The 14,206-nt window shown below is 40.4% G+C and overlaps 2 protein-coding genes across 2 annotated transcripts in view; one reads left to right on the top strand and one right to left on the bottom strand.

Annotated features, from left to right (window-relative positions):
• LOC139744412 (roundabout homolog 2-like) overlaps positions 1-14,206 on the bottom strand; it is a 100,449-nt gene that overhangs the window by 18,289 nt on the left and 67,954 nt on the right. The gene's annotated exons all lie outside the window — the stretch shown is intronic.
• LOC139744408 (uncharacterized) lies at positions 10,393-13,932 on the top strand. The gene is made up of 2 exons (XM_071654847.1): positions 10,393-11,045; positions 11,724-13,932. The coding sequence occupies exons 1-2, from the start codon at positions 10,498-10,500 to the stop codon at positions 12,364-12,366; spliced, it is 1,191 nt and encodes a 396-aa protein (XP_071510948.1). The 5' UTR covers positions 10,393-10,497; the 3' UTR covers positions 12,367-13,932.

Genomic DNA, 14,206 nt, shown 5'->3' with positions numbered 1-14,206 from the left:
ATTTCCCCTGGCATGGCTATGTTGACAAAACCATAATGGATCGTGTAGAACATCTCTCACTGACGGAAGAGGCAACGATGTTGTAGAGTATCCCAGCCAAGACAATAGAGCATATAGCTGACGCTAGATTCCCTCCAGTAGTCACGGAACACAAACCTGTCTGCTTGGCGCTGAACATTTTCTAGGATCAGACAATCCGTCTGGGTATGTGGATACCAGGTGCAGGGTGCATACAAGTTGATTGTATGCAGCCACCTTCACCTTCTTGTCTCATTTCTCTGGACTTCTGGAAATGAAGGGTTAGAGGTGTCTAAGGCTGGGTTTTCTGGATGTGTGCACCTTAGCTCATGTCGTTGGTGATCGTGACATCTACGTACTTACAGGATTTTGTCTTCGATACCCTTTGCCCATGCATAATGTACGAGCATATCATTGGTTTCCGTTTAAGGGTCATAATAATTATGTGCATCAGTCTCTCTGTTTTAAAGCAATAAGCATGAATACCTTGAACTTTTGAAGACTCGTATTGACTTGTTTCGACTTTAGAAAATGACCCAGAGATCAAATCTTTAAGGAGGATCGCTCGTGATCATTTGGAAAACACTTGTATCCCTGACTGTGAGCTGAGCAATTTAAGACTGCGATTATACCTTTAATTCAGACTGTAATTACCGAGAGCATCCATCGAGTCAAAAAGTTGGAGCACAAGCACGAAATTTGTCTCATACAAGGGAAGATTGGCCCTTTTCTTCTTCCAGGCGTTGAACGGACACTCCTGCGACTGAGAGTTCGACCGAGAAGATAATTCATCTCGTCTTTGGGTCCGAGCAGGGCAGATCCAAGATCTCGTGGTCTAGACCTCTTGGGTCTGAGCAGACTAGAAGGATCATCTATAGACCGCTTCGAAAAGCGAGATCGGAGACCTCATCTTCTCGATTCTTCGGGACGGAGAAAGCAAGGAGACGAGTTGTTAAATGTCGTCATCTCGACATCACGGGTCGAAAGAGAAGGCGAGATCCAAGATAACACCTTCTCAACTTTTCGGGTTCGAGAAGACAAGAAGACAGAATCTTGTTGTCATATCCCGCGCCTTCTCTATGCTTCTCGGGGACGAGGAGTTGAGAAGACGAGGTCCCACATTATACCCTTCCATACTTGAATGGAAGTAATTATGAGACAGTAGTTCCCCCATTATTCAACACTGTGTTGCCTTTGAGACGGCAGTTACAATCTTGCCCCATACTTAAGAAACACTGCCATTCGGGTGCTGTGTCTACAAGTGGTTACTCTGATGCCAGATGAGACCTTCAACAACCTTCGAGACAATAATTGTCAATCATTGAGCAGTGGAATACCTTTGAGAAAAGAATTCTCGGAAACATTCTTCAACAAAGGTGGTTACAACCGAATATTTTCTGTGCGACAGAAGTTCAAAGATCCCATCGCACAAACAGTATTGGTTCTCTTCAAATATTTCTCCACACGTTTGAGTAGGTTACTCATTCGGTTGGTTGAAGGGAAGTCTACAGGGTGTATCAAAGCCTTTTGCAAAGGCAGCTCGCCTTAATTTGAGGACACGCTCACAGAGAGCAGTGGACTCGCACACACGGTGCGCAAGCGTCAAGCTTGCTTCGATCCACCTGTGTGCGACTCCACCGCTCGCTGTGTGCGAGTCCATTGCGAGTTGCCTTTGCAAAATGCTAGGTATTTCATTACTCCTTCCTTCAGCCGTCGATTGTTTGGAATTGATATTATTGAGATCGATATCAGTTATCCATCCATCGATATATCCATCGATATCAGTTATCCATGAAGTAGAAGTTTGATTTTGAAAGAGGATTCAAAAAGGAATGAGGTAATTTTTAATAATAAATTTATTTTGATTGATGGACATACAATATTTGATAAAGAGTTATTTCTTAGGAATGTATATAAAGTTCATCATTTGGTAGATGTAAATGGGGACTTTAAAGGGAGAAGGGAGTTTTTAAGATTAGGATTTAGTGAAGAAATGATTGGAAAAATGTTTGAAATATTTTTAGCATTACCGTCATCATGGAAGGGTACATTAAAACGAGAAATGAATATGGAGGATACTCAACTGAAAATTGAATTATATTTGCAGAATAAAATATATCATATACAGGATATAACATCAAAACTTATTTATAAAGCATTGATGAGGGATGGAATTGAAACATCATCAGCATATAATAATTTAGTTGGTTTATATAATTTCGAGGAAATAGATATTAGATCGATTTTTCTAAGGCCTCGGAAGTCTACTCTTGATTGTAAGCTGCGTGAATTTCAATATGAAATGTTGTATGGTTTAATATATACAAAAGCTAAGTTATTTTCTTTTGGTTTTGTAGGAGATAATCAATGTACATTTTGTTATTCTGAGGTTGAGACTTATGAACATTTGTTTTTTCATTGTAGGAAAGTCAATCAGATTTGGAAATTGTGTAGTGAAGTTTTTGTTTTACCCCAGATGCAAAAGTTAGATTGGCAATCTGTTCATGTTGGTATTAAAACGCAGGATATTGGAAAAGGACAACTCATAAACCATTTGATATTATTGATAAAATGGATGATATTTGTATTTTCGAAGGAAAAGAGCAGGCCCCCTTTGATAAGAGAAATTAGAGAAAGAATGTTAGAAAGTAGAGAAGAAGAAAGGAAATTAGCAATGAAACGAGGTACGCTGGCCTTGCACAACAGGAAATGGAATCAATTAATGACACGGGATACTTAATGCACATCTATTTGATACCTTTTTTGTGCTTTTTGTTGTTGAGTGTTTGGTGAACAGGTTCGATGTTTGTGGGCGTGTGTGTGTGTGTGTGTGTGTGTGTGCAAATATGTGTGTGTATCTGTGCTGGAGTGAGGTATACCTGGAGTATGCCTATTTAGAGGGGGAAGTGTTGTTGAGGTTATACGGGTGAGCGATGAAGGGGTAATGTTTATAGGTATGAATTATGTAGACATTGATCATGTAGATTTGTAAAATGTTTGTATATTGTATTGTGTGTACATAGGTATGTAGGCTTTTTGTTGACACCTGATACATAGGTATGTAGACCTTGTGTTTGACCCCTTAACAATATTGATTTCATTATCTCATAATCACTGCTGTGACGAGTATACGGACGCAGTCAATGGGTATATTTTGTAATGTGTATTGTACATACATTTTGGTTTTGCTGACCCATTAGGCATTAACAACAATTGATTTTATAATTATTGCGGGGATGATTATATTTGTGAAGCAGTTACTGTGTATTGTATACTAGTAGTAGAACAATCGGAAATTGACACAATGACAGTCCTAAGAATTATTTTGTAATATTTTGATATACATTTGAAATGTCACGCTGCAAGCAACACAATTAAATATTGAATTGTAATCAATGATGGATGATGAAATCGAAATAAAATATTGTTTGAAACAAAAAAAAATTCGCAGATCATATCGAAGCATTTCCAAGGAAATAATGTCTAGAAGTGTACGTAGTGTTAGACTTTGATCATGACAGAAATCTTAGCGAGGTTACAAAATAAAACTATAACATTAACAAAAATCCTCTTTTATTTGCTCTAGGCAAACATCCAAGGACATCACGTACTTTTGCAGCGACTAAATGCCATCGCACAATACTACTTTCGGTCGCACGACAAAGCGACTTTGGATCTAAAATCAAAAAGCGTGTTTTTTCTGGGGCTATTGTGATTTATTTCGGATCCAAAGTCTGTCAGTCGTGCGACTTAAAGTCGTACAGTGAGCAGTGTCCTTAGGAACAAAGTAATTTTACAATGCGCGCCCAGCTCTGCTGGTAGTCATATCAAGAGCTAATAGATATGCCGTTTGACGTCATAAAAAGGAAACTAGATCTGTCGTTTGGGGGACACGATATATATATGGTATAATTTTGAAATTGATAGGCAGAGGACTTTCTGAGTTAACCTCTACACAACTTTTGAGGAGAAATAAAGAAGAATAAAGAATCAGTACAGATACAGAAGGTGATCCGAGAGGATACTCGGATCACCTCATTCACCAAAATTGACTACCAGTGACCTGGTACGACCTCAAGACGAGTGCTTCGTATGTTTGCTGCTTCTTGCAAACATTACCAACAATTGACGACATCTCTGGCTTGCACTGATTTTTGGGTATAGGCACATCTCATAGCTCTGTTCCACATGCGTGAGACCTACTGCGTCTCTACATCCGGTAAAGGTGCCAAGCGGGATTAGCCCGCTTTTGTAGTCTCTCTCCCTTCAGTGTAACACAGTGCTTCCACAACCGTTTATGTATCATTTCCGATCTTCCAACTTGTCGACCCTAAACATCTGTTAGCTACAAGAAATGACACTGACACATAAAAAGAAGCATGCCGTCGTTGGCTGCTATTTTTTTTCACAATATGGATCTATACAGTTGAAATGATACTTCATTATTTTTAAACCAACAATCTATGTAAGATTCTTGACATTGCACATTCATTAAAATCAAATAATACAATTGGTCATGATGAATTGGGCACGTTTCTTTTGAAACAAATTTTTGGTAGTATAATGACACCTTTAGTACATATTTGTAACTCGTCGCTCTCAACTGGTATATTTCCGAACTCATGTAAAATTGCAAAAGTTATTCCACTATACAAAAAAGATGACTCCTCTCTTATCTCCCATCAATGCCCATTACCGTCCTATCTCTATTCTTCGTAGTAAGGTAGTAGAAAGACTTGTTTATAACAGACAGTATGATTTTTTTTTTAAATACAAAATGATATAAAATGGAGTGACTGCTCTTATTACCTGTCTGGTGCCTACATTGTTAAACCACCGAGATAAATTTTGGCGCTGCATTGTGAGGTAGCACATTTCTTAACTGCAGAGCAAACATGCTGATTTTTCACTGGACTCTCACTGTTGTCTCAATATATCTATTACGGGCCATCAAGGTTAGCCAGACTGCTAGTTCCGGCAGCCTACTCTGGCGTCCCATCACCAGGCGAGGTAGCTCGTTTGATAAAAATGGATGCCAAACTTGAACTTCCCGCGCAAAGGTTACAACAAAGACGCCGCCTGTCATACCCAGTGGACTCTTTGTTAAGGTTACATAATCACGTCCATACGCCTTTATCATACATAACGTTGGATACCATTCGACAGCTTGGAATCGACCTTCAATCTCGGAGGAAAAAAACGCAACCACAGAGGTAAAAGAGGGGGCAGACGACTTCGAAGGAATATACCAACTGTAATCGGACATCGGATGACATCGGCCGACTCTTCACCTCTGCGAATGGAAAGCGAACCGCCACAAAGAAATAGAACCTGCGGGTGCGTACCGCTTGCGTCAATTCCATTGGTAAGAACATACCCGAGTTTCCTATATTTCTTTTGGCGAACTCGCGGTCGCTCAACAACAAAAATGATGAGTTCTTCACCTATGTAAGAACTTATGATATCGACGTCACAGCAGTCACAGAAACCTGGTTTCGTTGCGATCTACCAGACCATATTACATCATGTTGCAGAATTACGATGTGTGAAATCGAGTTCGCACCGCCTGATGAACTAGAAGTAGTATGGTTGAAAGTCTTCCTAGAACCACTTCCACAATCAGTTTCCATCATTGTCGCGGCCATTTATCACCCAGCCAACACGCCCACAGCCGACAACCTGATCGATCATTTCCTTAAATCGATGGACCTCATTTCGTCTGAGCAACCCAATGTTGGCTTTATCCTACTGGGGGACTTCAGTGAGATCGACGTCACTCCGCTGACTGCCAGTAATGGATTTGCACGAGTTGTTAACAAACCGACCAGGGGTCATCAAACACTGGATAAAATTGTGAGTAATATAAACCAATTTTATGTGACGCCATTGATACTACCCCCACTTGGCGCCAGCGACCATGCCACGGTCATGTGGTCTCCACGGGAATTCACACCAAAGCCGAATCTAGTCCAACTCAAACGGACAACTCAACCTATGCCGGACAGTGCCATGCGTGAATTCGGTCAGAAGCTGAGTGATTGTGACTGGTCTCATGTTCATGGTGCTACTGATGTTGACGCTAAATGTGAGACATTCTATTCAACCCTCCTCCCTCTGATCGACACATACTTCCCAACACGCGTACGGTAACAAGAGACCCGGGGGTCTCGCGCTCACCTGAGTATCGCAACTTCACCTTCCATGCATTCTGGCAGACTCTTACCTGAGAACATTGGAAACTTGTGGTGGGGTAGCTTTGAGAGCTGGGGGCATGGTGTCCATTTGCATATTCCATCACACCGACGGACGCCGGACGAAGAGCGATCGCAATAGCTCACTTGAGTCATTGGCTCAGGTGAGCTAAAAACGCATGACAATGACAAACCTTGGAGCACACCCAAAATCCAATCCTTGATCAAGCAACGTCAGAGGGCATTTTCCGCTGGTAAAACAGCACGCTGGAGGCAGTTAAGGAACAAGTTTACCCGATGCATGACCTCTGGAAAGTCTTCATTTTATGTGGACCACGTACAAAAAAAAAATGAAGAAGACAAACCCCTCTCAGTGACATAGAAGTATAACAACTATGACTGGAATAACAACAAATCAGACTCCTGCAGTGATTGAGGGATTACGTCGGGGTGACTTTGTAGGAAAAGCTGGATAGGTCAACGAGTCTTTCATCAATGTCGCCCAGGACATCGACAAACTGCATGGACCTCACCTCCCTCCCCTCGTTCCTACCGACTGCCGAGCCTATCCCACTCGTTCTGCCATGGGAAGTATACAGGGAGTTTCGTTCTATCAACCCGCGGAAAGCCTCTGGCCCAGACGGCATTCCTGCCAAACTCATCACCGAGTTCACTTTATTGAGCAACCCGCTTACCCACTTCATCAACGCGTCTTTCAATGACACTTCAGTGCCCAAACAATGGAAGCGTGCTATCATTGTACCAATCCCGAAAAAAAACTCTAAGCCATCCTTTGAAGATCTGAGACCAGTCTCGCTAGCGGACCACTTCTCATAAATAGCCGAAAAGTTCATAACCAGCTGGCTCATGAGCAGCACTAGCACCTCTGTTGACCCGTCTCAATTTGGGGATAGGAAAGGACAATCACTGTCATGCAACGGCGCACTATCTCATTGACATCCTGAACACCATCTTTCGCCATACTGATAAACCCAAAACCATGTCAACGCTAGTAGCATTTCAGTAAAGCGTTTGATCGCATTAACCACAACATCCCGATATCCAAGATGCTCGGGATGAATGCCCCGCCCGCAGTAGTCGCGTTGATCTGTAGCTTCCTCTCCGACCGCGCGCAGTGTGTTAGATACATGTCCGCGTACTCTGATTGGCTGGAAGTTTCCGCGGGCGCGCCTCAAGGGACTTTTCTCGATCCGGTCATATTTTCGTGTTTGATCAACGACACGTGTGGTGATAGCGCTCACCCCAATTGGAAGTATGCCGACGATTTGTCATTACTGGAATGCGGGAAAGTGAACGAGTCAACTCTTCAGAACACTGTACATGAACTAGATATTTGGTCAACAAAAAGCAACATGAAATTATTCCCCAAGAAATGCGTTGCAATGAATGTCCGTTTCGTACGCAAAGAAATGATTCCGCCAAAAATAAGTACTGCAGTTTTGTAAAACTTGTTTTGATCCAGAATGACCTCAAGTGGAACTGTCATGTTAATGACATTGTCAAGCGGGTCAGCATGAGGCTACACTGAGGCTGAATCAAGGGATTCAATGTTCCCCTGCCTGACCTGTTGTCGGTCTATTGCTCGTATATATATATATACGGCCTGTACGTGGTTGAGTATTCTACACCAGTTTGGCACTCGGGTACGTAAGACATAAAGCTCAAATTGCGCTTGTCTAACGAAGGGCTTGCCGTCTCATGCTTGGGCCGCTGTATGGTAATAACAGACAAGCTCTGGAAATTCTGTGTCTCCCAACTCTAGATAGGAGGCATAAAAAGACGGCTCTCAAATTTGGTAGAGGTTTGACCAAAACACAGTCACCCTTCCACCATTGGCTCCCTCCTACACGAACCGCCATAACTTCTCGATCTTTAAACCAGGCAAAGTATAGCAGGTTGAATTAAATCTTCCCCAATTTACACTCTTTTTTCCTACTGCTTCTAGCACACCCACATCTCATGAATTAATCTATAGATGTTGCTTTTGTCATATGAATAATATGTAACGTTGCAATAATAAGATATTTCACTTTGATTATTTTTGTGACAATATATATATTTGAAGTTGAATTGTTTTTTACTTCATGCCAGAAAAGATTTTTTGATATATAGTTTATTTAATGCAGTTTCAATCGTAACAAGTGATTTTGTATTATTTGTAAGTCAACTGTTATTCTGGGGAGGTCGTATACTTTTACTGATAGGCCTACATAAAATTTATGGCATAGTTGTCAATCCTCTGTCTTGTTATATAATAGGGAGTTTTCGCAAGCACGACGCGGCCGAGAGTTGAGCGTACCGTGTGCAAAATTTGCTTCTGCGCATGATAAAATCCGAGAAACGTCCCGTCCTTGGGGAAAACGAGTCCGATACTCGGCCAAAATAGCGGTCGGTCCCGAGGCTGGGCAAGAGTGAGCCAGCCAGCGAAACTTCAAAGATATATGGGGACGGGGTTCCGAGTATGGGGACTGTCACTGCTGATTGCTTCCGCGTATTCTTGGTCTTCCCGTCGTGTAGCGAAAACTCAGCCTGCTGTCACAGCTCTCATGACAGCAACTTTATCCACACATAAACACAACATACACACACACACACACACACACACACACACATGCTCCCAGGCACATTATCATACGTGTACATGTATTTTATGCCTCTGCAAGCACTTCAACAGAACGTTCGTAATACACCAAGAGGTAATCTCTTCGTGGTAAAAATTGGAATTGTAATATATTTTTAAGCAGTTCCATTCTATATGAGCAATATCTGTTGGTGGGGTTTTTGTGATATATTTGTAGTACAACAATAGACAATGTTGTTATATCTTATATGAATGCATACCCTTCATGTACAATTGGGGGCAATCCAGCAATTTCATTGCTGTGTAGAAAACATGCAAAACCGTTCATTTAAATACACACACACACACTTATGGACACACACATATATTTTACCCATACATAATTATGCACACACCCGCATCCACACACATTATTCACACATATGCTGCCAGTTCACAGACACATCCCTCAAACACCTCAACACATGTTTGAAATACAGTAAGAGGTTATTTCCTCGTGTTAAGAGTTGGAATTTATGTCTGATCACTTTATACATGGAAATGTTTTTGTGTTTATCTATCTATCTATCTATTTATTTATTTATTTATATATATATTCATTTCACATCTTTAAAACGGTGGCCCAAGTCATTGGCTGGTGTCCATCGCTGCCCTTTAAAGCACAACACATAAAACATTACAGAATTACAGTTACTAGCAACAACAAAAAAAGAAGAAAAAAATAGATACATTTAAATACAATCGGAAATCAAACATACTATAACGCTGATACAACAGCTTCATAGACATGTAAATACTACAACAGCTTCTAAATATACAAAAAAAAAAACAACACCGTGATTATTTGGGGAAAACAATGAACAATAACATCTATTGCACAATCTACATAACTTATATAACTGTGTGGGTATTAGTCATTGAGTAAAATATATCTCTTGATATAAAAAACACACATATCATAATCTACTTTTAAACAATCCTAAGTCAGGGGAACAGCGTGTCTCTAATGGCAAATCATTCCAGTAAGATACTGCTGAGCGTACAAGTGATCGCCTGTAAAATTCCGTACTGTATTGCATTTCGGAATCTCAAGTTTACCTTGATGCGAGTTGCGATTATGGTTATTTGTAGTAGGTTATTTTGTTACATTTTATGTATGCATGTCTTTCATGTACAAATGGGAGCAATTCAGCAATGTCATTGCTGCAAACACGCAAAACCATACACTTAAATACACACACAGACACTAAATGCGCAAACACATACCCGCATACGTCCACGTCATACACATACCCGCATCGTAGCAATGTGTCGGAATTCTATTATTATACTTATATGCATTTTACTCTATATGTACAAAAAGTTATATATTTGCAGTATAAGTATTACACAGTTTTGTTATATTTATATGTATGCATCATACATTTTATGTACAGTCGTGAACATTTCAGCAATGAAACGATCATTTTGTACGCGAGGAGTTAGGTTTCTTTCTCAAAGTTGGCGCCTGATCTGAAAGACCCTTATTTTTCAAGATTGTTTTTTGTTCTCAACAGAAGGGATTTCATTTACAAAGTGTGAACTGTTCTGTCCTCAGTGCTCGTGGACATAAATCTCAGAGAAGTTATTCATACAATGTGTACGTGACAACTGCAACGGGAAAAGGTTCACTGCTAAAAGTGTTTGATGTGCCAAATCACTACTTCAGAACTTTATACGAGGACCCAACACACGGCCGCGAGCAAAATCTGTGACTGCTTATTCAGACCTTTCTTTGTTTTTCTTAAAAGAATCTTGTTGAGACTAGATATTTGTCAAAGTAATATAAAGGATATACAAGTTCAGTTTTCGTCATTTCAAATCGTGGCTTTGAAGAGGGAAAGTAGCAAGGAAGTAAGGCAGCCTATAGATTGCAAAATGGCGGATGACCACCCAGACGGGACGACCGACTCGATAGCCTCGGCGGCCGCGGGAGAAGAGGAAGGAGCGCGCGTATTCCTCTGGTGTATTCCTCGCACCGTCTCCACGGCGTTGACAAAATGTTTGAGCTTCATCAACGGAATGGAAGTCTGGTTCGAGCCCTACGTCTACTGCAAACTGACTGCGTTGGAAGTAAAGCACGCAATGGGACAAGACATCCCTATGGAGCTAGACGGAAACGAGGAGATCTTCGCGAAGGCGACCGAACTAATGTGGAAGATGACAGGCACCAACATCCAGACCGACCGAATTGCGTAAGAATGAGTGATATACTTATGTAGATGACAACCCTTTATGTACGTGTGTCAACACCGTATCAGGGCAATTACCCCCGAGGGCAAATTAACCCCTGTTGAATACTTGTTAGTTTTAAGGTTAGAGTATAGATTAGGGTTAGGATTTGGTTTAGGGTTAGAGTTTGGGTTAGGGTTCGAATTAGGTTCAGGATTAGAATTAGGGCTAGGGTCAGGGGAAGGGTATGGGGTTATTACGTAGGGAGTAATTGTCCTAGACCCGTCAACACTTATATGTCTGTATAATATGTGTGAGGGTGTGCGTGTTTAAAAAAAAAAAACAGATGTGTAGACTCGCCACAAAGAACTTCATTATTAATTTTGTGTCTCAGAACATTACATTTCTACTGTAGTCGATGGTGAAGTTTACCTAGTGACTAGAAGTAGAACATATATTTACAAACTACTTTAGGCCTATAATTCACCATGAAAGACTGTGCATTATCGGAGAAAAGCAAGCGACAGGATTTGTTGTTGTATATAGGCTTATGTCAACCACACTCCAATCCACAGAGATAAAAGCTGTTACGCGTAAACGAAGTAACTTATAAATAATAGAAGCTTTCCAAAGCTTCTTTTTACGTTATTTTTGAATTTACATTGACTTTTATCATTCCTTTTCCGTGATGCTGTTTTCAGATACGCGAATGTGAAAAAACAGCTGGAGTCAAGGCTAGGAAAGTATGTATTCGTCAAGGACATGGGCTTTGGTGTGGACGAGGAAACCCGAAGCTACCTGCCCAGGGGCTACCGCCATACCTTCCTCATCAGATCGCCTGAGCGCACAGTCTACTCGTTCCGAAACGCCTATTTCAACCACTTTCGCGAGCGGGGTATTTTATCGGAAAGCGCAACGAAGGCGTTCAACCTCAAACGCGACTGCTTCCACATGGGTCCTGGCTACTACGTCAAAGATGTCTACGACATGTGGAACTACGTCCGCGAGCAAATCGATCCGAACCCCATCGTGATCGACACCGACGATCTCCTGACCAACCCGCGAGTGATGCTCCAGAAGTACTGTGAGCTCATCGGTCTTCCGTACAGTGAGTCCCTGCTCCAGTGGGATGCCTCCCTGGATATCTTTAACACGTGGAAACAGTGTGCCGACGACATGATCTTCAAGATGGCCGACTTCTACGGACGCGCGGTGTACAGCTCTTCCTTCATACCACCCAGCGACCCTGTACCTCGAGAGAAGATGACGTCCGACGTCATTGAGGGTATCGAGGAGACCATGAAGTATTATCAGGAGATGTACGAACATCGCATTACACCATGATGAATATTAAACGTCGAGCTGCACCTAAACAAGGAATCATGGCCGTCTACAAAATCACCATAGAAACATGTGAAAAGAAATTCGATGCACGAATCGTGTGACGTCATTGCGAAATGTCACGTGATGATTATCGTGACAGGTTGCAATCAATCACTAGATTTTAACTGCTTTTGAAAGATTAAAAAGAAATGAGTTTACCTCAAAGCCTGTACAGTTAAAAGAAGCTCCTAAAATTCTATGACACTGATTTCCTATTGCAATATTCAATTGATTCTTTATGTACTTTTGATAGCCCATCGAGATACGTATAGTCCAAATTTCAGTCTAGATGGATCTGGCACATCAGCAAGTCAAATATGTTTAGTGTTTGCCGATGTGACCTGTAGTGACATTGTTTTCTTCAGAATAAAAATGACCTGTAAACTACTTTAAGATCACTCGTACATATGGGCTTACATTTTTCCTGAATTTCTCGAGTGGCTTAAAGACGTTCGCTTTTTCTGGTTTTCTTTTTTGCTGTTGTTGACAAAGAAGCGAGAGCTTTTCAATTTGTTTTTGTTTTTTTCAAAATGTGTATTTTGACAGATTAGATACTAGCACACAAGAGTCTTATGGAGTACTAGATAGGTAAGAATGGTGTCAGCTGCCGTACAGCATAAATCGCAACTGATTGAATTCACTTAATTTGATTTTCATTCATTTTTCCGCAATCTGCGTTTGAAATATTGATGCGCTAGGGGCATAGTTCTGCTTGTCAATCAATTGTCCCAATCCTCATCAATTTTAGAGTTTAGTATCGATATAAATGCTTTCCCAATTAATATTCTGATAAGCAATACACTGCATAAATCATAATCCCTCCGGAGGACTGGTATGATTTTTTTTTTTCACGAGAGAAAAAAAAAATGCTCATATAGGTCTCTACATTTTAGCACGAAACGAACATACTTGTGAAGAATTTAGATGAATATATGTTTCATAGTGTATATTTATCATAAACTCATATAATTCCCATAAACTGCTTTTTAAATGCAATTTTCTATTTCGGGCTATAAATATGTGTCTTCCTGTCATTCATTATATCTGTACACCCCTACCATGACTACTTACCGTTCCTCTTTCTTCCAATCTTGTTCTGTTTGAATGTGTTTGTGCGCACTTGTTCTCTGTCCGAGGGGTTTTCACCTTGTTTTCTCAGTTTTTTACTAGATATTCTTTTAACAGGGGGACTGCAAACTACAAGTTCTGCTTTTTAGCAGTCCCCTCCATTTCCAACATCCTTTTTTCAATATTTGTCCGGAACTTCATATATACTGTATCACTATTCATATTGTTTTTCATTGTAATGTTGTGTTATTATGTGTATCACAATGTTGTAATCATGTGTTAGAAACGAAATAAAACGAGATTAGAATAATGAAATATCGAAAATGAATATAATTTCAGAGTAATTATAGCTGCTATTGGATATTTTCATACCTAGCGGACCAATATTAATTCTTTCGAAGTAACATAAGACAGTGTATTAACTTTTCAACTAAAAGAAAAATTCCAAATTTAAATTGATATCCCTCCAAAATTCATTTTAAGACCTTCCCATGTCAAAGAAATATTCTAAAGGAATTGCAAAAATGGACGTATTAACCTCATTTGATCCTATGAACAAAGCAAAAACAAAACTACTTTATTTGAATTAACTATCACCATGCAATACGAGTGAGGTAATTTACGCATGGAATAAACTTTCCTCCAGAACATAATCATATAACTATATATCCCTCCAAGATAATAAAATGATAACCCACTGTTAGCCTTAACAGAGTATAAGGAGAAATTATTG

Source organism: Diadema antillarum, unplaced genomic scaffold (assembly GCF_040938485.1).
Source record: "Diadema antillarum isolate AM-2024a unplaced genomic scaffold, OU_Dant_1.0 seq00001171_RagTag, whole genome shotgun sequence".
Lineage (NCBI taxonomy): Eukaryota > Metazoa > Echinodermata > Echinoidea > Diadematoida > Diadematidae > Diadema > Diadema antillarum.
This window is presented reverse-complemented; position numbering and strand designations above follow the sequence as displayed.